The sequence below is a fragment of the Penicillium canescens genome (assembly GCF_028828765.1).
Source record: "Penicillium canescens strain IBT 15451 chromosome Unknown utg000006l_segment0_segment0, whole genome shotgun sequence".
NCBI lineage: Eukaryota > Fungi > Ascomycota > Eurotiomycetes > Eurotiales > Aspergillaceae > Penicillium > Penicillium canescens.
In genome coordinates, this window is record NW_026703968.1 from 3,855,429 (window position 1) to 3,881,028 (window position 25,600).

General features: G+C 52.3%; 13 protein-coding genes across 13 annotated transcripts; 10 read left to right on the forward strand and 3 right to left on the reverse strand.

Moving 5' to 3' along the window:
- Nucleotides 1-58: 58 nt before the first annotated feature.
- N7446_010293 (clathrin-mediated endocytosis regulator UBX3) lies at nt 59-1,662 on the forward strand (the record flags this gene model as incomplete). The annotated part of the gene is made up of 2 exons (XM_058519036.1): nt 59-190; nt 241-1,662. The coding sequence occupies 2 exons, from the start codon at nt 59-61 to the stop codon at nt 1,660-1,662; spliced, it is 1,554 nt and encodes a 517-aa protein (XP_058369824.1).
- A 1,080-nt stretch (nt 1,663-2,742) lies between these two features.
- Nucleotides 2,743-7,351, forward strand: N7446_010294 (pleiotropic drug resistance family ABC transporter; the record flags this gene model as incomplete). The annotated part of the gene is made up of 2 exons (XM_058519037.1): nt 2,743-4,548; nt 4,595-7,351. 2 exons carry the CDS (start codon nt 2,743-2,745, stop codon nt 7,349-7,351), a joined length of 4,563 nt encoding a protein of 1,520 aa, XP_058369825.1.
- Nucleotides 7,352-7,975: 624 nt separating this feature from the next.
- Nucleotides 7,976-9,892, reverse strand: N7446_010295 (ferric reductase family protein; the record flags this gene model as incomplete). Its single annotated transcript, XM_058519038.1, has 1 exon — nt 7,976-9,892. One exon carries the CDS (start codon nt 9,890-9,892, stop codon nt 7,976-7,978), a length of 1,917 nt encoding a protein of 638 aa, XP_058369826.1.
- Nucleotides 9,893-10,918: 1,026 nt separating this feature from the next.
- Nucleotides 10,919-11,846, reverse strand: N7446_010296 (putative 2-deoxy-D-gluconate 3-dehydrogenase; the record flags this gene model as incomplete). Its single annotated transcript, XM_058519039.1, has 3 exons — nt 10,919-11,368; nt 11,448-11,660; nt 11,718-11,846. The coding sequence occupies 3 exons, from the start codon at nt 11,844-11,846 to the stop codon at nt 10,919-10,921; spliced, it is 792 nt and encodes a 263-aa protein (XP_058369827.1).
- A 393-nt stretch (nt 11,847-12,239) lies between these two features.
- Nucleotides 12,240-14,588, forward strand: N7446_010297 (uncharacterized protein; the record flags this gene model as incomplete). Its single annotated transcript, XM_058519040.1, has 4 exons — nt 12,240-12,356; nt 12,427-13,718; nt 13,767-14,086; nt 14,148-14,588. Exons 1-4 carry the CDS (start codon nt 12,256-12,258, stop codon nt 14,586-14,588), a joined length of 2,154 nt encoding a protein of 717 aa, XP_058369828.1. The 5' UTR covers nt 12,240-12,255.
- Nucleotides 14,589-14,769: 181 nt separating this feature from the next.
- N7446_010298 (SDR family NAD(P)-dependent oxidoreductase) lies at nt 14,770-15,675 on the forward strand (the record flags this gene model as incomplete). The annotated part of the gene is made up of 3 exons (XM_058519041.1): nt 14,770-14,825; nt 14,903-15,333; nt 15,410-15,675. The coding sequence occupies 3 exons, from the start codon at nt 14,770-14,772 to the stop codon at nt 15,673-15,675; spliced, it is 753 nt and encodes a 250-aa protein (XP_058369829.1).
- Nucleotides 15,676-15,770: 95 nt separating this feature from the next.
- Nucleotides 15,771-17,271, reverse strand: N7446_010299 (NAD(P)-dependent alcohol dehydrogenase; the record flags this gene model as incomplete). The annotated part of the gene is made up of 2 exons (XM_058519042.1): nt 15,771-17,074; nt 17,122-17,271. Coding segments are annotated over 2 exons (1,332 nt in total), but the record flags the coding sequence as incomplete, so codon positions are not given.
- Nucleotides 17,272-17,793: 522 nt separating this feature from the next.
- N7446_010300 (D-mandelate dehydrogenase-like dehydrogenase) lies at nt 17,794-19,097 on the forward strand (the record flags this gene model as incomplete). Its single annotated transcript, XM_058519043.1, has 6 exons — nt 17,794-17,877; nt 17,925-18,023; nt 18,074-18,305; nt 18,398-18,480; nt 18,548-18,829; nt 18,891-19,097. 6 exons carry the CDS (start codon nt 17,794-17,796, stop codon nt 19,095-19,097), a joined length of 987 nt encoding a protein of 328 aa, XP_058369831.1.
- A 344-nt stretch (nt 19,098-19,441) lies between these two features.
- On the forward strand, nt 19,442-20,443 carry rpl17 (60S ribosomal protein uL22; the record flags this gene model as incomplete). Its single annotated transcript, XM_058519044.1, has 4 exons — nt 19,442-19,444; nt 19,613-19,826; nt 20,047-20,234; nt 20,285-20,443. 4 exons carry the CDS (start codon nt 19,442-19,444, stop codon nt 20,441-20,443), a joined length of 564 nt encoding a protein of 187 aa, XP_058369832.1.
- Nucleotides 20,444-21,031: 588 nt separating this feature from the next.
- N7446_010302 (uncharacterized protein) lies at nt 21,032-21,733 on the forward strand (the record flags this gene model as incomplete). The annotated part of the gene is made up of 1 exon (XM_058519045.1): nt 21,032-21,733. One exon carries the CDS (start codon nt 21,032-21,034, stop codon nt 21,731-21,733), a length of 702 nt encoding a protein of 233 aa, XP_058369833.1.
- Nucleotides 21,734-22,136: 403 nt separating this feature from the next.
- N7446_010303 (VHS and GAT domain-containing protein) lies at nt 22,137-23,701 on the forward strand (the record flags this gene model as incomplete). Its single annotated transcript, XM_058519046.1, has 5 exons — nt 22,137-22,173; nt 22,232-22,293; nt 22,345-22,383; nt 22,449-22,829; nt 22,922-23,701. The coding sequence occupies 5 exons, from the start codon at nt 22,137-22,139 to the stop codon at nt 23,699-23,701; spliced, it is 1,299 nt and encodes a 432-aa protein (XP_058369834.1).
- Nucleotides 23,702-24,267: 566 nt separating this feature from the next.
- Nucleotides 24,268-24,462, forward strand: N7446_010304 (uncharacterized protein; the record flags this gene model as incomplete). Its single annotated transcript, XM_058519047.1, has 1 exon — nt 24,268-24,462. One exon carries the CDS (start codon nt 24,268-24,270, stop codon nt 24,460-24,462), a length of 195 nt encoding a protein of 64 aa, XP_058369835.1.
- A 14-nt stretch (nt 24,463-24,476) lies between these two features.
- On the forward strand, nt 24,477-25,274 carry N7446_010305 (NADP-dependent oxidoreductase; the record flags this gene model as incomplete). Its single annotated transcript, XM_058519048.1, has 1 exon — nt 24,477-25,274. One exon carries the CDS (start codon nt 24,477-24,479, stop codon nt 25,272-25,274), a length of 798 nt encoding a protein of 265 aa, XP_058369836.1.
- Between the last annotated feature and the right edge of the window lie 326 nt (nt 25,275-25,600).

The following is a 25,600-nucleotide window of genomic DNA, read 5'->3' on the forward strand; positions in this document are numbered from 1 at the left end:
TATGGATGTATTGTGATCTTTCAACTTCTTTTATTTGTATGGACAGCTCATCGTCGCCATGTCCTCGGAGCTCGACTTAGACCAGCTCTCGGAGAGCGAGAGAACTGCGCTAGAGACGTACATGGCCGTGACGAGCCAGGAAACTTCAGAAGCAATTCCTCTACTGCGACGGTCCCAATGGAATGTTCAGGTTGGTTTATTCTTGTGCGATATTGAACTCCTGACTGACCCCGCAACTAGATCGCCATATCCAAGTTCTTCGACGGGGAAGGCCCCGATCCGCTCGAAGAGGCGCGTTCAGCTCTTCATCAGACGCCGCCTCCGCAACCAACCCGAAGAACCCAGAACCTCATGACTGAAGACCTGACTGAACAACTGTCTCGGGTTTCTCGCGCAGCTCGTGCTACAGACCCCGCCCCGCGAGTTGACACACAATCCGGAGATCAACCCGTTTACCGTCCGCCATTCATCCTTGCCCTACTTTTCACCCCCTTCAATCTAGTCTACAGACTCCTCTGCAGTTCTTTCCGCCTATTTGGGACGTTATTCCCTTTCTTGCCACGCTTGTTCAATGCGACCGCAAACCCCGCACTGCAAGGTGCTCGCCGGAATACCACTGGCCGTCGGACCCTGGCCCCCAAGGATACAGCCGCACGATTCATCCGTGAGTTTGAAGAGGAGTATGGCTCTCACCCGATCCCGTTCCTGGAGAATGGATACAATATGGCGCTAGAGAAAGCCCACCGCGACTTGAAGTTCCTACTGGTCGTTCTACTGGCTCCAGAGCACGACGATACGAATAGCTGGGTCCATGATACTCTGTTGGCACCGGAAGTGTTGGAGTTCATCAACGACCCTCAAAACAACATGCTGGTATGGGGAGGTAATGTGCAGGACTCTGAGGCCTACCAGGTAGCCAATTCGTTGCGCGTGACGAAATTCCCCTTTGCAGCAGTCGTCGTCCACACCCCAAGTGTGTCATCAACCGCTATGTCAGTCGTGGGCAGAATCGCAGGTATCACGTCATCATCTGAGGTTGTGAACAAGCTCCGGACAGTCGCCTCCTCGAACCAAGAACCAATCGAGCGACTGCGATCCTCCCGCGCCGAGCAGCAAGCCTCGCGCAGCCTCCGCGAAGAACAAGACTCCGCCTACGAGCGGTCGCTGGCGATCGACAGGGAGCGAGCCCGTCAGCGACGGGAAGCCGAAGCAGCGCGTCAACGCGAAGAACAGGAAGCTGTCGGCCGCCAAGCGGCGGAGGAGCGGCAGCGTCGCGACCTCGCTCAGTGGAAGGTTTGGCGCGCACAGTCCCTTAGCGCAGAGCCCGGACCCGATGTGAAGGATGCCGTGCGGATTAGCGTTCGGCTCCCATCCGGCGAGCGGATCATGCGCAAGTTCTCTCCCAGTGCGGACATGGAAGAGCTCTATGCGGTTGTGGAGTGTTACGAGGTCTTACAGGATTCAGAGCAACCTAAGGCGACTGAACCTGAAGGGTTCGAGCATCAATACACATTTCGATTGGTTTCCCCGATGCCCCGGACGGTGTACCCCGTGGAGGAAGGCGGTTCAATTGGAGAGAAGATCGGCCGCGGTGGAAATCTGCTAGTGGAGCCCATTGAGGAAGATGAAGACGAAGATGGAGCAACTGATATGTCCTATTGACCTCTACACATGTACGGAGTATGCAACCCACACCGCTTAAGGGTCTGTTCTGTCTAGATCATTCCCCCGGCTTTGTCCGTCTCACGACTGAGTCAGAATATGCAATGTCTGTTGGCAATGTCCGGGTACCGTATGACGGTAGCCTAACTTAATGAATCAGGCCAGACCTCGTGGATGGCGTGCCAAGAATACAATCCTCTACAGTACTCCGTATGCAAGGATAGCGAAATCTGACACCGCGCATGGACGTCAGAATTTTCCCATAAACCCCATAAGTATGCCAAGTACAGAGTATGACTCCGCCGAATTCGGCCGAATTCGTCCATGGGAGTAAGACCAAATAATCCAATATACCTTAATTACTTTAGTGTTTTGGACCTTGTCGGAGATAAGGTTATGCAGTGGATAAAGTCCCGGTTTGCCCAAGTTTGGTCCGTGAAACATAGGGGATAGCTGAGTCACCTGCTGAGTCAGCACGGATACAGGAGCTACTCGCATCCGGGGCGTATAAAACGCCACGCAGAGACTTGGTTCGGAGGGCGCTCGGCCCGGTATTCAGAGTTTTGTTTTCCCCTGTTTAACATGTACTAGCATTACACTTGCATATACCTCCGACCTTTTTCCTTGCTTTTTACGCAATGTGTAATTCAACGCGGAGAGTAAGAGTAAGAGTCATAGGATAGGATATTGGATATTCAATAATTGCGTCAGATAAACAAACCTGTTCGTGTGTGAGTCGATCATCGACCACTAGTAGCCCTGATATGTTCGGTAAGATCGAAGCTCCGCCCCGGTCAGATTAGGATAGACGGGATGCCCCATTTTTTGTGCCGGAGGCGAAGGATGCATCTTTCCCGCTCCCGATTTGTGTCCAGATCTTACATCCTGTTCACTTTCTTTAAAACTCGTGTATGGCCGCCTAGCCATTTTCCCTCGTTCTTTTGCCATATTCTTAATATTCTAATATTTGATCACCCCCTTCTTTTCATGGTGATCGCTTAATTCCTATTATCCCTTATATCCCTTTTTTGAGTCCCCACATACTTCACCCCTTGGCAACAAACAGGTGGTCAAGCCACCATGGACATGTCTATGCTAGGGACAGGGGCTTTCAGCTCCAATGCCACCAGCTCCGAGATGGATGAGACGCATATTGCGACGACAGAGACCCGCAGACACGACCCGCGGGCCAGTGTAACGCCTAGTGTGTTCAGTGAGGAGACCATCGTCCCTGACAATGCCAGTTACCACGAGTCTGTCCAGGCTGGCAAGAGCGACAAGTCCGAGAAGCTAGGGAAAGCCGGGAAGAGCAAGCGCAGCGCGAGCGAGGTCGAAAATGAGGAGCAGATAGAGGCCCAGGTTACGTATCTGGCTCGCGAACTCACTCGCCAATCGACGCGCTTCTCTGTTGCTGGCAACACCGCCGAGAACACATTCCTCGAGACGCAGGAGGATTCGACCCTCAACCCCCACAGCGAGAACTTCAAGGCCAAGAACTGGATGAAGAACTTCCTTGCCATCCACTCTCGCGATGAAGAACGATACCCCAAGCGCCAGGCTGGTCTTGGGTTCAAGAACCTCAGCGTACACGGCTTCGGTAGCCCTACAGATTACCAGAAGGATGTTGCCAACTCGGTGCTGCAGATTGGTGCCTTGTTCCGGAGCATGGCCGGCACTGGAAAGCAAAAGATTCAGATTCTACGCGACTTCGATGGTCTCATCAAGAGTGGCGAGATGCTCGTTGTCCTTGGACGTCCCGGATCCGGATGTTCGACCTTCTTGAAGACCATCGCTGGCGAGATGAACGGTATTCACAAAGGCGAGAACTCTCACATGAACTACCAGGGTATCTCCGATAAGCAGATGCAGAGCCAATTCCGTGGTGAGGCCATCTACACGGCCGAAACCGATGTGCATTTCCCCCAGCTCTCTGTGGGAGACACCTTGAAGTTCGCCGCTCTCTCGCGTGCACCGCGTAACCGTCTGCCCGGTGTCAGCCGCGACCAGTACGCAGAGCACATGCGTGATGTCGTCATGGCCATGCTGGGCTTGTCGCACACCATGAACACCCAGGTTGGTAACGATTTCATCCGTGGTGTTTCCGGTGGTGAGCGTAAGCGTGTTAGTATCGCCGAGGCCACTCTTTGTGGTAGTCCTCTTCAGTGCTGGGATAACAGTACCCGTGGTCTGGACAGTGCCAATGCTTTGGAGTTCTGTAAGACCCTAAACCTGATGGCCAAGTACTCGGGTACTACCTGTGCCGTGGCCATCTACCAGGCCTCCCAGAGTGCCTACGATGTCTTCGATAAGGTGACCGTCCTGTACGAGGGTCGCCAGATCTACTTCGGTCGCACCAACGAGGCCAAGGAGTTCTTCACCACGATGGGCTTCGAGTGCCCCGACCGTCAAACTACCGCCGATTTCCTGACCTCGCTGACCAGCCCTGCTGAGCGTGTCGTGAAGCCTGGCTTCGAGAACCTGGTTCCTCGTACCCCTGATGACTTCGCCGCCGCCTGGAAGAACAGTGATGCTTACCAGGCGCTTATGACGGAGATCGCCGAGTTCGATGCGGAGTACCCTATTGGAGGCGAGGCTCTACAGAAGTTCACCGCATCTCGCAAGGCAATGCAGTCCAAGAACACGCGGGTCAAGTCGCCCTACACCATGTCTGTCATGGAACAGATTCACCTTTGTGTGCTTCGTGGTTTCCAGCGCCTGAAGGGTGATTTCAGTTTGACCATGTCTGCTCTTATTGGTAACTTTATTATGGCTTTGATTATTGGCTCCGTCTTCTATCAACTTCCCGACGACACGACAAGTTTCTATTCCCGTGGTGCGCTTCTGTTCTTCGCTGTCTTGCTTAACGCATTCTCCAGTGCTCTTGAGGTAAGTGACTATCCGCCCTGATACGAAGCCCCGCTAACCCATCTAGATCTTGACTCTCTATGCGCAACGTCCAATTGTCGAAAAGCAGGCCCGCTACGCCATGTACCATCCCTTCGCTGAGGCGATCTCTTCCATGTTGTGTGATGTGCCCTACAAGCTTCTCAACTCCATCACTTTCAACGTTCCACTCTACTTCATGACTCGCCTTCGCCAAACCCCAGGAGCTTTCTTCACATTCCTCCTCTTCTCCATTGTCACCACCTTCACCATGTCTATGATCTTCCGTACCATCGCATCTTACTCGCGTACGCTATCGCAGGCTCTGGTGCCCGCTGCCATCTTGATTCTCGGCTTGGTGATCTACACTGGTTTCACCATTCCCACTCGTAACATGCTTGGCTGGTCTCGCTGGATGAACTACATCGACCCGATTGCTTACGGTTTCGAGTCTCTGATCGTGAACGAGTTCCACGGCCGCTCGTTTGAGTGCAAGTCATTTGTTCCGCCAAATGGACCTTCGCTTGACAACATGGCGTGCTCGACAAAGGGAGCCAAGGCTGGCTTGCCCGTCGTATTCGGTACTGATTACTACACGGATAGTTTCCAGTATTCCAACAGCCACAAGTGGAGAAACTTGGGTATCATGTTTGCCTTTATGATCTTCTTCATGGCTACCTATCTCATCGGCACTGAGTACATTTCCGAGTCCAAGTCAAAGGGCGAGGTTCTGCTGTTCCGTCGCGGTCAAACTCCCAAGCGCACCGGTGGCATTGATGAGGAAATTGAGATGACTGATGTGTCCTCTGCGGAGAAGAAGGACGGCTCCGAGTCCGGCAGCGAGACTGCTGCTATCCAGCGACAGACCGCTATCTTCCACTGGCAAGACGTGTGCTACGATATCAAGATCAAGAACGAGGAGCGCCGCATTCTGGACCACGTTGACGGTTGGGTCAAGCCCGGTACCTGCACTGCTCTTATGGGTGTTTCTGGAGCCGGTAAAACTACTCTTTTGGATGTTCTTGCCACTCGTGTGACTATGGGTGTTGTTTCCGGTGAAATGTTGGTTGACGGCCGTCCTCGCGACCAGTCCTTCCAGCGTAAGACCGGCTATGTTCAGCAGCAGGATCTTCACCTCCACACTACTACCGTCCGCGAGGCCCTTCGCTTCAGTGCTGTCCTCCGTCAACCCGCCCACGTCAGCCGCCAGGAGAAACTTGACTACGTCGAGGAAGTTATCAAGCTTCTAGAAATGGAACACTACGCCGATGCCATCGTCGGTGTCCCTGGTGAAGGTCTTAACGTTGAGCAGCGCAAGCGTCTCACTATTGGTGTCGAGCTCGCTGCTAAGCCTCAACTGCTTCTGTTCCTTGATGAGCCTACCTCCGGTCTTGACAGTCAGACTTCTTGGTCCATTCTCGATCTCATCGACACCCTCACCAAGCACGGTCAGGCTATTCTCTGCACCATTCACCAGCCCTCTGCCATGCTCTTCCAGCGTTTCGACCGTCTGCTCTTCCTCGCCAGAGGTGGTAAAACCGTCTACTTTGGTGAAATTGGTGAACAGTCTCGCACTCTGTCCAACTACTTTGAGAAGAATGGCGCCCCGAAGCTGTCTCCTGATGCTAACCCCGCCGAATGGATGCTTGAAGTTATTGGGGCAGCCCCCGGATCTCACAGTGATATTGACTGGCCTGCTGTGTGGCGCGAGAGCGACGAGCGCAAGGAAGTCCACAACCACCTCGCAACTCTCAAAGCAGATCTTTCTCTGAAGCCAGTGGAGACAAACACCAACGACGCCTCCAGCTTCCAAGAATTTGCCGCCCCCTTCTCCGTTCAACTCTGGGAATGTCTCACCCGTGTCTTCAGTCAATACTGGAGAACCCCCGTCTACATCTACTCCAAGGCCGCTCTTTGCATCTTCACTGCCCTCTACATCGGTTTCTCATTCTTCCACGCCCAGAACAGTCAACAGGGTCTCCAGAACCAGATGTTCAGTATCTTCATGCTGATGACCATCTTCGGTAACTTGGTCCAACAAATCATGCCCCACTTCGTCACCCAGCGCTCCCTCTACGAAGTGCGCGAGCGTCCCTCCAAGTCTTACTCCTGGCAAGCATTTATGACAGCAAACATCCTCGTCGAACTCCCTTGGAACACTCTGATGTCCGTGCTCATCTTCGTCTGCTGGTACTACCCCATCGGTCTATACCGCAACGCCGAAGCCGCAGACGCAGTTTCCGAGCGCGGCGCTCTCATGTGGCTGCTGATCCTGACATTCCTCCTCTTCACCTCGACTTTCGCCCACATGGTCATCGCCGGTATTGACCTAGCCGAGACGGGAGGAAACATCGCCAACCTGATCTTCTCCCTGTGTCTGATTTTCTGTGGTGTCCTCGCAACCCCGGACAAAATGCCCGGCTTCTGGATCTTCATGTATCGCGTCTCGCCTTTCACCTACCTCGTCTCGGCAATGCTGTCCACCGGTACCGCCGGTGCCGCCGTGACCTGTGAGGATATCGAGTTGCTGCACTTCGCCCCTCCTTCCGGCCAGACTTGCAAGCAGTACCTGTTTGAGTATATGACGCAAACCGGTGGATATCTCACCGACCCCAATGCCACTGATTCTTGCTCTTACTGCGCTATCGGTGACACGGATACTTTCCTCAAAGGCGTGTCCAGTTACTACAAGGACGCCTGGCGCAACTTTGGTCTCATGTGGGTTTACATTATCTTTAACATTGCCGGTGCGGTCTTCATCTACTGGCTTGCTCGTGTCCCCAAGGGATCGCGCAGCAAGAAGTAAGGATGGGCATCCTTGGTTTATCTTATATCTTATATCCTATGGTCTTTGGACCTTGATTCATGTCTTTCATTTCTGTACTCTCTCTCAATCTCCCTCTCTATTCATTTCTGTCTCTCTTTCATCTCCATTTTCCATTGAACAGGCGTCTATCCCCCCAAAAGACTCTGCATTAGATCTCATCTATATGATAGCGTGGGATTGCCCTTTCTGTGATTGTCTTTGATTTTGCGTCTGCATTGCTTTTTTGGCTCTCTTTGTGCATTATATTGTTTCTTCGCGGATTTTGTACAAAGTGTGCCTTTTCTATTGACTTGGTTATGAATGTGTGTGCTTCGATCTTTAAATCGGGTCTTTATAGTGGGTTTACCCTAGATAGTCAAATATATTAGAGCCTGGTTCGACTCAATGATCCTACATTACTTGTGTACGAGTAGATATGTATAAGAGATATGGTATGATTCTTCAATGTTGAGTACCGAAGTAACCCCAGAGATAAATAGAACAATATAAACATTACAGTACACGGTCACACCATCCATAGATGAAAAATGCACGCAAAAAACAGCTCACTAAACAACTCAACACAATGTCTTCAACCAAAGCCAAGGGGAAGAAAACACAGAATCACCAAGTAAAAGCCTCCTCCACAAAATCAACAACAGCCCCCCGTCCAATCCACCCCCTAGCAGCCCCCCGCACGTCATCTGCAAAAGCCCCAGGCCCACAAACCGAAACAAGCGCCGCTCCAACCCTCCCCGGCAAAACCTCATCAAGCACAACCTCAGGCCGACACCGTCCACCATGCATAAGCACCGTCGCAGACGGACTAACAATATCCGCTGCACGCCGTGGCTTCGACACGAACAGCTTGACAACGAGGATATCCCGCCGTCCGGGCAGACGTAGGATCTGGTCCATGAATGAACTAACCCACGCCAGATGATCTGTTGAGCGAACGGACCAGATTAGGTAGATCTTTTTGGTGGCGCATGTTCCTTCGGACGCGGATTGCAGCAGGGAGCGCGTGAGCAGGAGGTGGTGGGTTATTCCTGCGCCGGCGCTGAAGAGGATTGTTGTGCCGTAGCTGGATGGGTTTGAGGGGTGGCTCCCGTATGGTCCTTCTATGAAGCCTGGGAGGGAGAGAGACTTTTGGGGCGCTTTGTTGGCGAGGTTGTAGAGGCGGCGGGTCATGCCTGCGCGGGCTGAGATTATGAGGGTTATTTGGGTTTTTGGGGAGTTGCTGTGTGGTGGTAGGGAGAAGTAGTGGGATTGTTTTTCGAGGGAGGAGGGGGTTAGGGGGATTGGGTTTGAGATTGAGGTTTTGGGGGTGTGTTTTGTGGTTGTGTTGTGTGATAGGGATTGGGGCGTGTGTGGTGATGGAAAGGCGTAGGGGCTGTCTGTTGATTCGGACCAGGCGATTGAGAATGGGTGCGACATCCACCAGCTTACGGCTGGGATGTAGGCGAAGACGTGGCAGCCTGGTTGGATGGCGACGCGCTTTGGGAGGTGGAAGGTTACGCGGCAGGCTTCGCCTGGGAGGGCGGTTACTGTCATTGAGGTTGTGCCTGATGTTGAAAGGTTGAGGTGAATTAGGCGGAAGAGACGGGTGCCCCGTTCAAGTAGCCAGATTGCTGCTATCACCTGGGACCAGCTGCGTTGTGGGAGGCTGTCTAGTTGGAGGTGGATGTAGACGCCTAGGAAGGCTAGGACTGCGGCCAGCTGGTGGAGGTGTAGGAAGGTCTCGTAAAAGGCGTGGCGGATTGGGGAGGGCGAGTGCAGGCAGAGGAAGATCATGGAGACTGTGCTGACTAGACCCCAGGTGAAGAAGGGGGTGTCGCGGAGACGAGCCAGCATGTGGGTGAAATCCTGCTCGTCGCAGGCGTTGACGGCCCACGCTGCTGTGTGCACGACGGATTCGAGGACGACCATGCGGCCCAGCCAGCGGTGGAGCAGGTTGTATGTGTCGAAGCTGATGTGCAGGATTGAGATTAGGGGGTTGTTTCGGCCTGCGAGGAGGAAGAGGGGGACCATGTTGAGGACGGCCAGCGTCCCGGAGCGGCCGCGGAGTTCAGCTACCAGGGCTTTCTTTTCGTTGACACTGTAGTCTAGGTAGACGCAGTAGACCACTTGGCTGGTGAAGTAGAGGAATACCAGGGTTGCCTGCAGCCGGGATGGAAGAGTGCCGACGTTGAGAGCAGACGAGAGCTGCATCTCTCGGTTGTGTCGCTTCTTTCCTAACGGAGCGTATAAGAAGTGCTTCTTGAGGTTGGGCCACCACGATGAGTCCTCCTGCGCCCAGAAGGTCTGCTGCCGTTTCGTTGTGCCAGAGGCGGTGATTTGACGGAGGTAGGCATGGCTGATCTGGGCGATTCGGCCACAGAATAATGCGATAGCGAGGACGACGAGAGATGTGTAGATGATTCGGGTGATGATCACATCGCGGGGGACGTCCACGCCGCCCAGTCCTCTGGAGTACTCATATATGTATGTTGTATTTGATCCGTAGCCTCGAGCCGCAATGTGCGGATGGGTTGCTGCCATTGAAGAGCCCTAAGTGGGAAGGAAATATTGGATGTTGTCGTGGGCTTGTACCACGATGTTGCACTAGATGTTGTAGTGAATGTTGTATGTCGCCGGTCAACAGCAGGAGATTTGGATACGGACTGGATTTGAGCGCTTGAGGATTCGAAGTGAGAAAAGACCAGATGAAATGGAAAGGAGCTTCGATATAGATGCTGAGAACAAAGATGCTGTGTCTATAATAGGAGCATTGTCACAACAAAGAACAATGAGGATTGTAAGTCAACAAAGGCGGAATCTGAGGCATTCGAGAGAAATTAGCACGTCACCAAGAATCGAGTTGGGAGGGGAGACTGACTGGAATGTAAATGCAAGGGATAGCACGTTAAGGAGCGTACAGGTGGAATCACAAGTAGATCAAGTAGAGTAGATCACTAGATCACTAGATCACTAGATCAAGGAAACCAGTATATCAGATCAGATCAGATCAGATCAAAAAGAAAGACAATGTAACTGTAGACAATGAATCTAAACGAAGGTCTATGCGATCAACGCAAAAATGAAGAATGAAGCATGAAGTCACAGAAGGAAGAAGAAAGCTCTGGCCTCAGCTGGGCAGGGACCCTGTCAGTTCATGTACTCCGTTGAAGATGGCCTGATGGTGTTCAAGGCGCCTACCTCGACCCTATCGGACGAACTCCCTTCTGCACTCAAATACGCCGGTGTTTCGCAAGCTGCCAGGGATTCCCCATGCAACCGCTATGATTTGCTGTCGATCGGCCTTGCAGGGCTCGGCGTGCCGCCCAGAATCCTTTCGAACCAGACGAGAGACATTATAAATTATCATAAATTAAATGCGTAAGAGATTTCCACATGTCGATACTTCCCCTTTGTGGTCTGACATTGGCTTTGTTTAGCGGTTTCAGATCGGAGCTGTCATTCTTGCTGAAACTCTGGCGCATCCACTTCATAGGAGACAGGGAGATACATGTATAGGAGATAAGTGTCCAAGTTATGCAGGAAATACAAGTATAGCTTTGTGACGTCTCACCGCCCCATCCAGCCACCATCCACTGTAAGAATCTCCCCCGACACATAACTACTAGCCCGACTCGCCAAGTACACCACAGCACCCTTGAAGTCCTCGGGATTTCCCCATCGGCCAGCTGGGATACGCGCCATAATCCCAGCATTGCGGTTCGCATCATTGATAAGGGCAGTGTTCATATCGGTCGAGATATATCCAGGGGCAATAGCGTTGACATTAATCCCCTTGGCAATCCACTCATTAGACAACGCCTTGGTCAACTGCCCAATGCCACCCTTGGACGCCGCATAGGCCGGCACTGTGATGCCGCCCTGGAAGGTGAGTAGCGATGCGACGTTGATGATGGACCCCCGACGGCCGGAGGGGAACTCGGAGGCATCACGGGCAAGCAAGTATGCCCCGAATTCCCGGCAGAGCGCAAACACCGAGGAGAGGTTGACTTCCAGGACCTGTTTTTCCACAAATGAGACATTGAGATATTGAAAGGGGTCTTCAGGGGGTGTCGAGAATAGATTGGGCGGGGCTTACCTCGTCCCAGTCCGAGTCTGGGAACTGTTCGCTCGGGTGTCGCCGTTGAATCCCGGCGCAGTTCACTAGAATCTCGGGTTTGAGGCCTTGGCTGGTCACGGCGGGGATGATGTTTCTGACAGCTTGGCGATCTCCTAGTTCTGCGACGTGGATCCAGGCTTGACGACCGAGGCGGGTGATTTCGTCTTTAGTGACTGTGTTGGTGCTGTCTCTCTATGGGGTGTTAGTCTATATCCACATATATCCCTCCATTCTTGATAATTCTCGTACCTGAACCAGGATAACGTCGGCGCCAGCCTCGGCCAAGGCAAGGGCCATGGCTTGGCCAATGCCTCGTGTGCCACCGGTGACGAGGGCGGTTTTCCCGCTTAGGGAGAAGAGGGACATAACGTCTGCCATTGTGAGTATCTGTAGATCAATTGTAATGAAGGAATTGAAGAGAAAAGAAGAATACATGAAATACATAAACTGACCCCAATGACGCGGGGTTTCTCCGATGTGGCAATTCCTATAACCGCCTCAATAGCCGTCGGCAATTGACAATTCTCCTCTCATAGAGAAATAAGCAGTTGTAGATGGAATTGTGAGGAAAAGGCACGTGGAGAAGACATGACTCTCCGCAAATTGACTTGGAGAATACATATATCTATAGTTGGTAGACAGAGAAGTAGACAAAGACAGAGCAGAGTAAATGTAGAGTTACCGTTTCCCCACAGTCTCCCCGTACATCTGCGGGGGTTCTGCTTTTTCGCATCTTTGCATATTCCAACTTCACAGCTGCACAGCTTCAGCCTGAGATGTCTTAACAATGGACGACGAATCTCCCACAGAAACCTCAAGGCGCGATATCGCCAAACGAGTGTCGCGAGCCTGCCTACACTGCAGACAGCGCAAGTCCCGATGTGACCTGTAAGAACACCCGGATTTCACATTCTCCAGCCTTACCCAGATCTGCAGCTCATCCCGCTGATCGAAACAGAGACAGCAACGGCAACCCAGGCAAACCACCCTGTCAGCGCTGCGTTCGCGAAAACCGCGAATGCATCTTAGGCGGCTCAAATCGTGGGGGCCGTCGAATCCGCAAGAACAAGATTAAAAACTTCACTCCGGCAAATCCCTCGCCAAGCAAATATTCCGACGCTTCAAGTCCAGCTACTTCGGATAATCGCCCGGCACAATCACAACCTTCTTACCCCGGCCCTGTGGTCTTTTTACCTCCTAACCCGCCAGCCCCGGCTTCCGTCTCCGTCGAGGAAGACGATGCCTCTATAAACTCCGTTCCGCGCAATCCGTCCGACGCGTGGCAATGTCTGACCGGGATCGCGACACAGGGCGCCGACACGGCTGAACCGCGTCAGGACCGTGTTCGCTCGGAGTCGACTAGCTTCCCCACATATAATGGTCTGCGCGGTGGTGTAGTGTCGGACTTTACAACCCCAAACACTGGGATCAGGGCTTACAGACTTGTTCAATCGCGGTCACTAGATCCGGAGACGGTATGGCAGCTTATTTCTCGCTACGCGGAGAATTTCCACCCGTACCTCCCGCTCGTGCCGCGCAAATATTTCGTGCGCTCTGCCCTGGATGACTTTGCTGGTAATGAGAAGCACTTGCTCACCGCCGTTCTGACCATTGCGTCTAAGGATCTGGTCGATCAACCTGAGATCCACGAGTACTGCTCGAAATACATGCACGAATTGATCTCTGGCATTGCTGCCGGCGCAGAGTGCGATGTCGAAGCAGTGGAGGCACTCTTATTACTGGCAGAGTGGGAACCGCAAGGTCTTCGACCTCGTATCGAGCGCGTGGGACGAGGCGAGGAAGACCGCGCTGCGTGGATGCATGTCGGGCTTGCTTTGCGCTCGGGATACTTTATTGGCATGGATCGCACGTCCTTCCGGGGTGATCCGTACGGTGATCAGGAGAGTGAGGCGCGTCGCCGGCTGGCGTGGGCTAGCTGTTATGTTTCAGATCGGTTGATTTCTGTGCGTATTGGACGTGCGTTTTGGTCGCGAGGACCTGGACCGATGACTGGTCTTGTCAGTCAGGATTTTCCTTCGTTGCAGCCTGTTAAGGAGGGCGATGAGGATTATTCGAAGATTTGGCAGGCTATGTTGGATTTGACGCAGCTTTATGGGAATGTTCATGAGGTCTTGTATTCTGGTATGCGGGCCAGTAACCAGATGATGTTGATGGGCGATTATGTGAAATATGTGGATGATTTCCGTCTTGCTATCTTGCGGTGGAAGTCACTTTGGGGTTCATTGGATTGTAAGTTGACCTTTATGGACTTCGGAAACAACTGGACTAACATTATAGGCTCACCACCCATGCGAGCAACTCTGCAGTTATCATATGAGTATCTGCGCTTATACACAACGGCATTTGCATTCCAAGCCGCCATCTCCCAATCGCTCGTCCAGCCGAAGACCGATGCGCAAGGCCAGCGAGAAAAACTACGATCAACATTCAGGAATGTGGCTTCGATGCAGGATTCGCGGTTCATCTATGAATCCGTCGACGCAGCTAAATCATACTTGACGATCCTTGTGGACTCGGTAGATCCGGAAAAGCATCTCCATTTCATGCCTCTCCGTTTCTATCTGTATGGAATCTACTCTGCTGTTTTCCTCTACAAAGTAAGCCATCAACACTCCGTTGAATCCCTCTTGAGCCCCTTGAATCCGGCTGACAGTTCAGGCCCGATCATTCGGAATGATGGTCCCATCAGAAGAAGCAAAAGTCCAAGGCCTCGTGGCGCGAACCACAGAAGTCCTCAAACAAGCAAGTGCCGGCACCGACGATGTCGGCTCACGCTACGCCCGCCTCCTCGAACTCCTCTGGAAACCCAAACCAGCCAACTCCAACCCCTCAGAGGCCCAGAACAGCGATTTCTCAATGCAAGCCCTACCAAACCCAGTAGCAGACCCGGGCTACATGCAATTTAGTCCCGCAAACGATTTCTCATGGCTCGACCTGGAGGCTGTGGGCGACTATGTATCCGGAGACCAGATTTCCGGCGGGTTATTGGGCTTGGATGCATTCCAGAATGCATCTGATATGTATCAAGGCCAGGATCGATCGCAGGCGTGGCAACCGTCTGCTTGGATGGGTGATATGAGCAGTAATCTTCTGTTCTAGTTGTTTTCCAATCTGACGGATCGTATACTCCGACGGCTAATGATGCGGGGCTGCGGGGATCGGAGATCGCCCCGGTAGCCGAGGCCAGCAACATCTTCTTATCTGAGGGGATTTTGTTCTTCTATTTACTCACATCCCATCCATCCTCCAATTCAGTCGCATCAGTCGCATCAGTTGCATCATGTCTCTCAACGAGGTTCAGGGCCGTCTTGCCCTCATCACTGGCGCTTCGGGAGGGTAAGCTTTTACCCATCTACCCCAACATCACCATTGTAAATCTCCAAACCAAACAAAAAACTGACAACGACCCCCAGAATCGGAGCAGCCTGCGCACACCAACTCGCTGCCCATGGCATCCACCTCGCCCTCACATACGCAACAAACCTAACAGCAATGACCGAGCTAGTAACGGACCTAAAAAGCAAATACAGCAACGAAGGAATCCGCTTCTCAATCCACAAAGTAGACGTCGGCTCTGCCGACGACATCGAACGCATGTTCCAGGAAATCGACCAGGAACACGGCCACCGCCCAGACATCCTCGTCTCAAACGCCGGCTACGGCAAACGAGTCCCCAACGTCTGGGATTGCACCCTCGAGGAATTCGACTACACGCTCCAGGTTAACCTGCGCGCATCCTTCATCCTCGTCAAGGGTGTCGTTGAGCGGATGAAGAGTCAGCGCTGGGGACGTATTGTGTTTATGTCTTCTATTGCTGCGCAGGGGGGTGGAATTAATGGATGTCGTGCGTATCTTTCCCTTTCACTCTCTCATCCTTCTATAGTATACCTTCCACATGGCTAACTATTATATTTCTATAGATTACGCCGCATCAAAAGGCGGCCTAACAGGAATGATGAAAAACCTCTCAACCCGTCTTGCCGAGTTCAATATCAGTGTTAATGATGTTGCCCCGGCTATGATTGGTGATACGGGTATGATTCCTAATGCTGCCGCTATCCCCGAGGTTGCGTCTGGGATTCCGCTGGGTAGGTTAGGAACTCCTGAGGAGACGGCGAATGTTGTTACTATGCTGGTTAAGACGGGGTATATGACTGGTCAGAGTTTGTTGCTGGCTGGGGGTTGAAGTGAATTTGTATTTATGGATATATATCTTTTGAGGTAGATAATTTGGATATAGTATTGTATTGCTATTAATATGTAAATGCAAATGCAATATATTGATTCGATAGACTCAAGATATACCCTTCACTATCACTATTCCCCATCTACATATACATCCAACTTTTCCACGGCACACCAAGGGTATCTAACATAAAACTATTCCCATTCCATACCCACGCTTAAAGCAAACCATTCGCCCGTCCCCGATTCTCAATAATAACCTTAACAACCGGCCTCCCATCCTCATCAACGCCAGCTCCAGCAAGTTGGAAAGCCCTAGCCCCCTCCTCAAGCCGAACCCGATGCGTAACAACCTTCTCCTCAACACTACTCATCTTCCCACTAGCAAGCAAAGCAATCGCAGCAGGATACGCAGCCCCATCATACCGGAACACACCGATAATATCAACCTCTCGCAACGCAGCCGCGCCAACAGGAACCGTCTGCACCGGATTCCCCATTCCAATCTGAACGAGGACGCCGCCGGGTGCCGAGGCGTAGATTCCTGCTTGTACGCAGGCTGGTACACCCGTGCAGTCGTAGACACGGCTGAAACCAGGCATGGTCAAGCCGGACTCTGACGAGCTTGCAGCTTTGGTAAGTGTCGCAGCGACAGATTGCGCAGTAGACAATGCATACGCCGTCTGCTCTGCATGCGGGGCGTCCTTCGCGGGAGGTGGATTCGAAGGATCACCACGGGGAATCAGGGCAGTCTTAAGTCCCAATCCCATTGACTTGGCAATTTCCAGACGTCGCTCGTCGATATCCGCGACGAGGATCGAAGTGAAGTTCTCGCTGGCGGCGAGCGCACCGGCGATTAGGAGGCCGATGGCACCAGCGCCGAAGACAAGCGCTGCTGTTTCTTCGCCGGCCGCGGCGTTCAATCCTACTTCTTCTTTGGTGGGCGGGTGGGAACGGCGCACTGCGTGCAGGCAGACGGCGAGAGGTTCGACGAGGGCGCCTGCTGCGTCGCTGACGCTGTCGGGGATTGCGTGACACATGTCTGCTGGGTGGTTCGTGCGGTCCATTAGGGTTCCGTCGAGGTGTGGGTATGTTTTTGCGCTGCTGCGGAAGCGCATTTCTTTGCAGATGTTGTAGCGGCCTTGCTTGCAGAGTGCGCAGCTTCGGCAGGGCAGGCCGACTTCTAGGGCGACTCTGTCGCCGGGTTTTAGGTTGGAAACGCTGCTTCCTGTTGCTGTTACTGTGCCTGCTGATTCGTGGCCTAGGCACATGGGTTCCCGGACGACGAAGTCGCCGTTGCGGCCGTGACTGTAGTAGTGGAGGTCTGAGCCGCAGAGGCCTGTTGCGCGGATTGCGACTTGGACTTCGTGCGCGCTTGGCGCGGAGACTGTGCGTTGTTCCTGGGGTTGTTAGGGGTTTGTATAGAGTTGGAGATGGTGGTGCTTACAACGCGGAGGTCCTTTGCGCCGTGGAGAACGAGCGCGGTGGTAGATGTGTCTGTCATGATTGCGGTTGGATGGGCAGTAGCAGTGACAGTGGCAGTGACAGTCAATGAATATAAGGAAAAGAGAGAAGTAAACCGAATCCCGGCAACCCCGCTGACGGCATTTGGAGAATCGGCCCGTTGTGTTTTCCCCCACGGCGATGTGGGGAGATTTGGCCAACGGAGCAACTCCGTGCTGGTGCTCGGCTATTGAGATGGATTGGAGTAACTTCATTTCCCGACGTGGGGGGCAACCGTCATATCGTAAGTTATTCATGATGGTATTCAGTAGTATATGCATAGACATTGAATTGAATAGCAACTGTAGGAGTATAATAGGAGTATAATATCTATATCATCGCCATCTACAGTAAATCTACACTACATCTACATCTACATCTACAGCGCTGTATACCCTCATCTATACTGTGGGGCTATGACATCGCGACATATGGGGGTGCGATAGCGGGGGTGCAAGGCAATTCTTTCTCCCTTTTGCGCGGAATTGCTTTTTCTTTTCTTATTCTAATCTCACACACCTCGCTGTACTCATAACATCACGAGGTAAGCAGTATATCAGCGACATCATTGCGCGCATCTGACATCCCCGCATAGTCTCCAAATCACAAATTCACCATGTCGCAATCAGCCCTCCTCATCGGAGAAATATCACATGCGCGCAAGGAATGGGAGAGTCTCTCCTCGAAGTTGACATTGAAGGTACGTCCTCCAGCTATATATCACGACCAGCAATTAAGATAGAACAGGAATTCCCCAGCGGAACACGGGAGCGGTTCATCGAGAACTGTAAGGCGGGCCACTATGATGATGTAGTAGCTCTCTACCGGTCTAATACTTCCACGAAGGTAGACATTGTCCCAATTCTTCAGATGAGTCCTTCACTAACCAGTTACAGTACACCGGTCCCTTCAATGCAGAGATGGTCGCCGTCCTGCCCAAGTCGCTGAAGTATATTTGCCACAATGGTGCCGGATACGATAACATCGACGTCGCTGCTTGCTCAGAGAGAAACATTGCCGTGTCTAGCACACCTGTCGCGGTCAATGATGCGACTGCCGATGTAGGCATCTTCTTGATGATTGGTGCGCTGCGCCAGGCTCATGTGCCTATTATGGCTCTTAGGGAAGGTAAGTCTAGCATAAGGATACACAATATCCAATCTAGTAGCTGACCACGCGACCCGATATCCAGGCAAGTGGCAGGGCCCAATCACCGCTAGGGGGAAAGGAAGAGCGTGCCACGCTCGGCCATGATCCTAAGGGCAAGGTCCTTGGTATTCTGGGTATGGGAGGTATCGGCCGGGTAAGTTGTGCATACACAGATCCCGAAGTTGTCTGCGAGGCTTGCTGACCCTCATGTCAATTTACAGGAAATGGCCATCCGCGCCAAAGCTTTCGGCATGACGATCCAATACCACAACCGCTCCCGGCTACCAGCGGAACTGGAAGGCGGCGCAACTTACGTTTCCTTCGATGAGTTGCTTGCCAATGCAGACGTGCTCAGTTTGAACCTCGCGTTGAATGCTTCAACACGCCATATCATCGGTGCCACTGAGTTCGGCAAGATGAAGGATGGTGTTGTGATTGTCAACACGGCGCGTGGAGCGCTGATTGATGAGAAGGCGCTTGTTGCGGCGCTTGAGTCTGGCAAGGTATGTACCTGGAGTTATCCATACTCTATGAGGACCCATTTGACTGACGGTTGCTGTTTAGGTGCGCTCTGCTGGTCTGGATGTGTATGAATGCGAGCCTGAGATTGAACCTGGTCTTGTGAGCAACCCTCGTGTTATGCTGTTGCCTCATATCGGTACCATGACCTATGAGACTCAGAAGGAGATGGAGATTTTGGTGTTGGATAACTTGCGGTCGGCGGTTGAGAAGGGGGAGTTGATTACACAGGTGCCTGAGCAGAAGAAATAGAAATATAGAAGTAGAAGATAGATGTAATAAATGGGACCTTAAGTTTAGCTTCTCCTACTGCAGGTGTAAGTACATGTTGAGCCAATTTTCTAAGTTTAGTTCAAATGACACCTGTTTCCCAAGGCTATAGTCCCACGGCTGACATGACTCAGCATTTACTAAGCCACCTGGGCAAACACCAGACCAACCACATTCGGCTAGCGTTAGGGCTCGCTTAGGGCCAGAGCGCCAAGAGCGAAAAAACCGCACCAAACCTGGTGGCTCAAGCGACCGCCGGCCGACGACGAAAAGCGACAACAATTCATCACCGAGGACCATCACACCCCCTCGCCAACTCCTTCAAGATGGTGAGTGCTGCCTGTCCCCTTTATCGACAAATGAATCGAAATCCCATTCTTTACGACATGCCACCCGTGTGACGGCACATTCAATATCATATTCAATGTCCGATCGCCGGGTCGACCTCGCTGTCGTCAATTTCAACAACCATTGCTAACGCGCAATGCTCTATTCAGGTCCGTTACGCCGCCCAGGAGATCGAAAACGGCAAGAGCGCCCGCGCCCGGGGCTCTTACCTCCGTGTCAGCTTCAAGAACACCCGTGAGACCGCCCAGGCCATCAACGGCATGAAGCTGTCCAAGGCCGTTACCTTCCTCGAGAACGTCACCACCAAGACCATGGCCGTTCCCATGCGCCGCTACGCTGGCTCCACCGGTCGCACTGCCCAGGGTGAGTTACCCTTGAAAATTTCGATGATTGGACGGAAGATTTGTGGGATGGGAAATAGCATCGCCAATATTACGACAGCCATGGACATGCAGGGGAATAGGAAGAGGAAGATCCAAGAGACAGGATATGGGGTTATTGGCTTATTGGCGATGCTATGGAAAATTTCGATGCTGGATGAATTTTGAATTTTGAATGGGAACAAGGGCTGATCACTCAACAGGCAAGCAGTTCGGTGTCTCCAAGGCCCGCTGGCCCGTCAAGTCCGCTGAGCACATCCTTGATCTGCTCAAGAACGCCGAGGCCAACGCCGATGGCAAGGGTCTCGACACCAACGCCCTGGTTGTCAAGCGCATCCAGGTCAACCAGGCCCCCAAGGGTCGCCGCCGCACTTACCGTGCCCACGGTCGTGTACGTTTTCCTCATTCTAACCTTCTTTTGTCCAATACTGATTATCCCAGATCAACCCTTACATGACCAACCCCTGCCACATTGAGCTCATCCTCACCGAGGCCGATGAGGAGGTCAAGAAGGGCCCCCAGGCCGCCCTCGAGAAGAAGACCCGCCTCTCTTCCCGCCAGCGTGGCACCCAGATCCGCCGTGCTCTCATTGAGGCATAAACGGATCGCATAAGAAGGTGTGAGGGGACGTGTTGAAAAGATTTTTGCGGTGGACGGGAAGGTTCGGAGTTCTACGGCATCAGCTGTGTATGTTGGAACGGAATTCGATACCGGATCATACAAGATTTTTAAGGTCATGGCGCCAACTTTCGGAGGAGAACCAAATAAAAAGTTTAAACGAATGGCCCTGGGTGATGGAAATAGGATTCTGTACTTCCCGATCCCTCATGATACAAACGTGGTTCTTTCTCCGTGACTATATGTGCATTCCATTCTGTTCAAAATATTTGACTTGTATATGTCTTTTCGACTTGTCTAGCGTAGGGACTGCAATAGTTTCCAAGGCTATACGTTATCTGTAACGCTGACACCAACACCAATCTATCTAGGCAATCCAGATCCTGACTATACCACTTCGGGTCCCCGACACCTATCTATGAAGGCACGAAATGCCAAGGACGATAGCTTCAGCATTGGGATCTACATGCGGGGCAACTTGTATAAGAAGACATCCAGTCCACGGCTGTAGCTGATTCCAATATTCATCACTCTGCCAGTACCATTCTATATATCCCAACACCTATCAATATGTCCCTCAAAGACTACCGCCTCCTCTGCTTCGACGTCTACGGCACTCTGATAGACTGGGAAGGCGGCATCCTCTCTGCCCTCCAACCAATCCTCTCAAAAACAACGACACAATTCACCCGCGAGCACCTCCTATCAATCTTCCAAGAGTTGGAGAGCACCCAACAAAAGAAAACCCCAGACATGCTCTACTCAGATCTCCTAGCAACAGTCCACCCTATCCTCGCCACCCGCCTAGGACTAGATGCCCCCAGCACCGAAGAAAGCCAACAATTCGGCAATTCAGTCGGAACATGGCCCGCCTTCCCAGATACCGTAGATGCCCTGCGCCGTCTATCAAAGCACTACAAGCTAGTCGTTCTCTCCAACGTGGACCGAGCCTCATTTGCTAAATCCAATGCTGGTAGTTTGCAGGGTGTGCCCTTTGATATGGTGCTCACGGCACAGGATATCGGCAGTTATAAGCCCGATCTACGCAATTTCGAGTATATGCTCGAGGCTGTGGAAAGGGAATTTGGCGTACGTCCTGCGGAGGTGTTGCAGACTGCCCAGAGCCAGTTTCATGATCATCAGCCTGCAAGGAGGGTGGGGATTCGCTCGGTTTGGATTGAGCGACCTGGGGCTACAATGGGGAATCTGGGAGATCCGATTTTTGATTGGCGGTTTGGGACTTTGGGGGAGATGGCTGATGCTCTTGAGTGATTTTGATATGTCCATGCATGGCTTCGATACTCGAACTTTTGATGTACTGAGTACTTGAGAATGGATGATCGACGCTGTAGCTGGCGTGTACTTCATACATCGGCACGTGGCTGAGTCACCGGAATAGAAACATCCCGCGAGATATTTTGCCTGGAGCCTGGAGGAACCTTGGCATTTGCTGTATGGCTTCGTTGCGTACGTGGACGTATTTGCCACTGGAATGCCGTAGATATATTGACTTTGGTACCATTTTCTCGCTCAGCATGGACCTTGGCCTTAGCGAGGTTCCCTATCTTCGCTAGTTCTGCAGTGCGAGGCTCCGGCCCCTAATTAGTCCCCCGGGATTATTCTGTGGCAGCTCTCATTCCTCCGAAACTCCCCTGAGAGGACCAAAGACAACACCATGAAGCGCTTTCTAGGTTCTCTGAGCAGGCGCTCGAGTGAGTCCCTCGTCTCCAGACCTCCCCGCAAATTCACTAATCCAATCTACCAATCTAGGCTCAAGCGACAGTATAGACCACCGCGACGACTCACCGGAAGGCATAATCGCAAGAGAATTGGTCCGTCCAGCAGCCACATCGAACAGAACCTCAAACTAACCAATAATTCAGACGGCCTTCTGCGAATCAAACAGCTCTTCGCACGACGCGGTATGCAAGCTTGAACCATGGATATCCCATAATCCCTATGAAACACCTCACTCACACACCACTAGAACCATCAAGGAAACGAATTCGTGCACCTCCCCCAAATAGTCGAAACAGCCGAATCAAGCCCCAATGCCGCCAAAGAAGCCGCCCTCCGAATCCGCAAATACCTCGCCGACCCAGCCGGAACCCCAAACCACGTCCAATACAATGCCCTCATGATAACCCGCATCCTAGTCGACAACCCCGGCCACACCTTCACCCGCAACTTCGACGCGAAATTCGTTACCACGATCAAGGATCTCCTCCGCGCTGGTCGCGACTGGCACGTGCAGAGCTACCTCCGCCAGTACCTGGATACACTCGAGCAACAGCGCGGCTGGGACGAAGACCTCAAACTCCTGCTGCAGATGTGGGCGAAGGAAAAAACGAAACCGCAGCGCGGACTGGTGAGCCTTTCTTAGATCTTTTTTATCTCCAAGTCGAGAAAGCGTGCACAGAGAAAGGAGACTAATTCGGGCTATTGGCTTTGGCTGCACAGATTGATCGGTTCCCTATGGCTTCGGGTGTTGCAGCACCGCCTGTACCGCCGCATCCGAATCCGCATCGTAATGCCTATGCTGGTGCGCGGGCGCAGGCGTCTGCTCGACCCCCTACGAATACACTACCCAACGCGGAAGAGTTGGCGGCGCGCGTTGAAGAGGCGAGGAACTCGGCTAAGCTACTCACGCAATTCGTGCAGTCGACGCCGCCGGCCGAGCTGGAGGATAATGATCTCGTGAAGGAGTTCGTTGATCGGTGCCGCACCGGTTCGCGGCTTATTCAGGGTTATATTCATTCGACGAATCCCGCGCCGGATGAGGATACGTTGTTGACGCTTATTGAGACGAATGATGAGATTTCTGTTGCGTTGTCGCAGCAGCAGCGGGCTATGCTGAAGGCGCGCAAGGTGAGGGGGTCTTCATCGCCTAGTTCGTCCAATGTGAATTCGCCTGAGCCGACGTCTCAGTCTCAGTCTCAGGGTTTTGCTTCTGGGGCTGCGGCGCCGAGGGAGCAGCCTTTGCCATCTGTTCCGGTTGCTACGGAGCTGCCGTCGACTGTTATGACCGGTGGTAGGACGTCGAATGCCACTACTGCTGCTCCTACTGCTGCTCCTACCATTGGTAATACGGGCCGATATGAGTATCGGCCTGAGGACTTCCAGGTTCAGAATCCCTTCGCTGATGACTATGTCACGGACGATTCTGATCATGGGAGGAATCAGACGCATCAGTCTCAGAGAGACCGGGTGCATTTCCAGCCTGCTGAGCAGGAGCGTTGATACAGTCTGGGGTGGTGGTGATGATGCATCTTTATTCTTTTCTGGGACTTTTGGACTCTTGCGCTTGGTCGTTGTCTTGTCACTATTGCCGGCGCATAGCTATTTCCTGGTCTTTTGTTCTTCATTCATTATGATACCTTGAGCATTGTCTTTTACAGATTTTTGAATTCACTTTCAACGTTTAAACAGCGTTATTTACAGTATACACAAGAGTGAGGGGTGCCAATATCGTTGTACTTCGCGTTGCGCTTCGAGTACATAGGTAGATCTTGTCAAATCGAAAGACCTGTTCTAGCCCACAAATCGCATCTCCGCGGCCTCTGACTGGTTCCGTGATTCGCAGATAAATACGAGGTGATATACCATATTCCGTTTATGGATGCGTGGCTGAATATCCCATGTTCATGTTAGGCTATGATGAATAGGCTATCCGGAACCCGGAACGTCATCAACTCTCATAGTATAAGAACGACATCAGATCAGAACAAAACCACCGAATCAACCAAGCAACTTTCAAGTTTCTACGATCTCATCGCCAATCTTCAATCAATCAATCAACCATCAAAATGGCCCTCCCAACAACCATCCCCACTCTCCTCCAAAAAACCGCCGCCTCAACCACCCTAACCCTAACCAACTCCCCAATCCCAACCCCGACCCCAAACTCCGACGAACACCTCATCCAAATTAAAGCCTGCTCACCCTGCTCCGGCGAACTTCTCTGGCCAAAGAACTTCCCCCACCAACCGAACGCCCCCTAATCCCCTGTCCAGACATGGCAGGAATAGTCATCTCCGCACCAGCAGACTCCCCCTTCCAACCGGGCACGGAAGTCTACTCGCGCACTAATTACATTCGGCCCGGCAATGCGCGTGAATACTCTATCGCTGTTACTGGAGAGTTGGCACGGAAACCGAAGGGATTGAGTTTCGTGCAGGCGGTTTCTATTCCGCTTTCTGCTATGACGGCTTGGCAGATTCTTTTTGTCCATGCTTTTCCTACTGAGCAAGAGATGGGGATTGAAGAGGCCAAGGCTTTCTGGAAGGGGAAGAGGGTTCTTGTTACTGCTGCGTCTGGGGGTGTTGGGATGTGGGTTGTACAATTGGCGAGGATGCTTGGGGCGGAGGTTATTGGGACGTGTGGGAGTGGGAATGCCAATCTTGTGAGGGACCTCGGGGTTGGGGAGGTGCTTGATTATCGGAAGGTGGATTTGAAGGAGTGGGCTCGTCAGGATGGGAATGCGGTTGATGTTGTTGTTGATTGTGTTGGTCGGCAGGCTCTTGCTGATGCGTGGTGGACTGTTAAGGATGGCGGTGTTGTTTTGAGTATTTATCAGCCGCCTAAGGGGGTTTGTCCAGCTGGATTTGAGCGAACTGGCGTGAGGGATGTGTTCTTTGTTATGCAACCTGTTAGTAGGCAGTTGGAGGAGATTACGAGGTTGGCTGAGGCTGGGTTGTGTCGCGGGATAGTTGATAGTGTTTGGCCGCTGGAACAGTTCGAGGAGGCGTTTAAGAGGTTGGACGGGGGTCATGCGAAGGGCAAGATTGTGTTTGATCTGGAGCTAAATCGTTAGGCGAGTATAATTTGGAATATTCCGTTTCAGTTGGGACTCGGACTACGATCTTTGAGACAGCTGCAATGTACTTGAATGCATGATGATGGTATGTTCTGTGGGATTAAGAGTTGATTGACTCCCCAATGCTCCCACGTGGTCTTATTTATGTAGTCTTGTTATAAACTTGTCTTCCAATGCTCGTGTTCTCGTATTAAGCATGGAATCTACATATTATGGAAGTAACGGCTCCGAATCCACATGCCTGGATGGTCGGTCCATATCTATAGTTGGGCGATGCTTATTATTCAGGGGGCCGAGACAACAAAGCCAGCCAGAAATTAAAT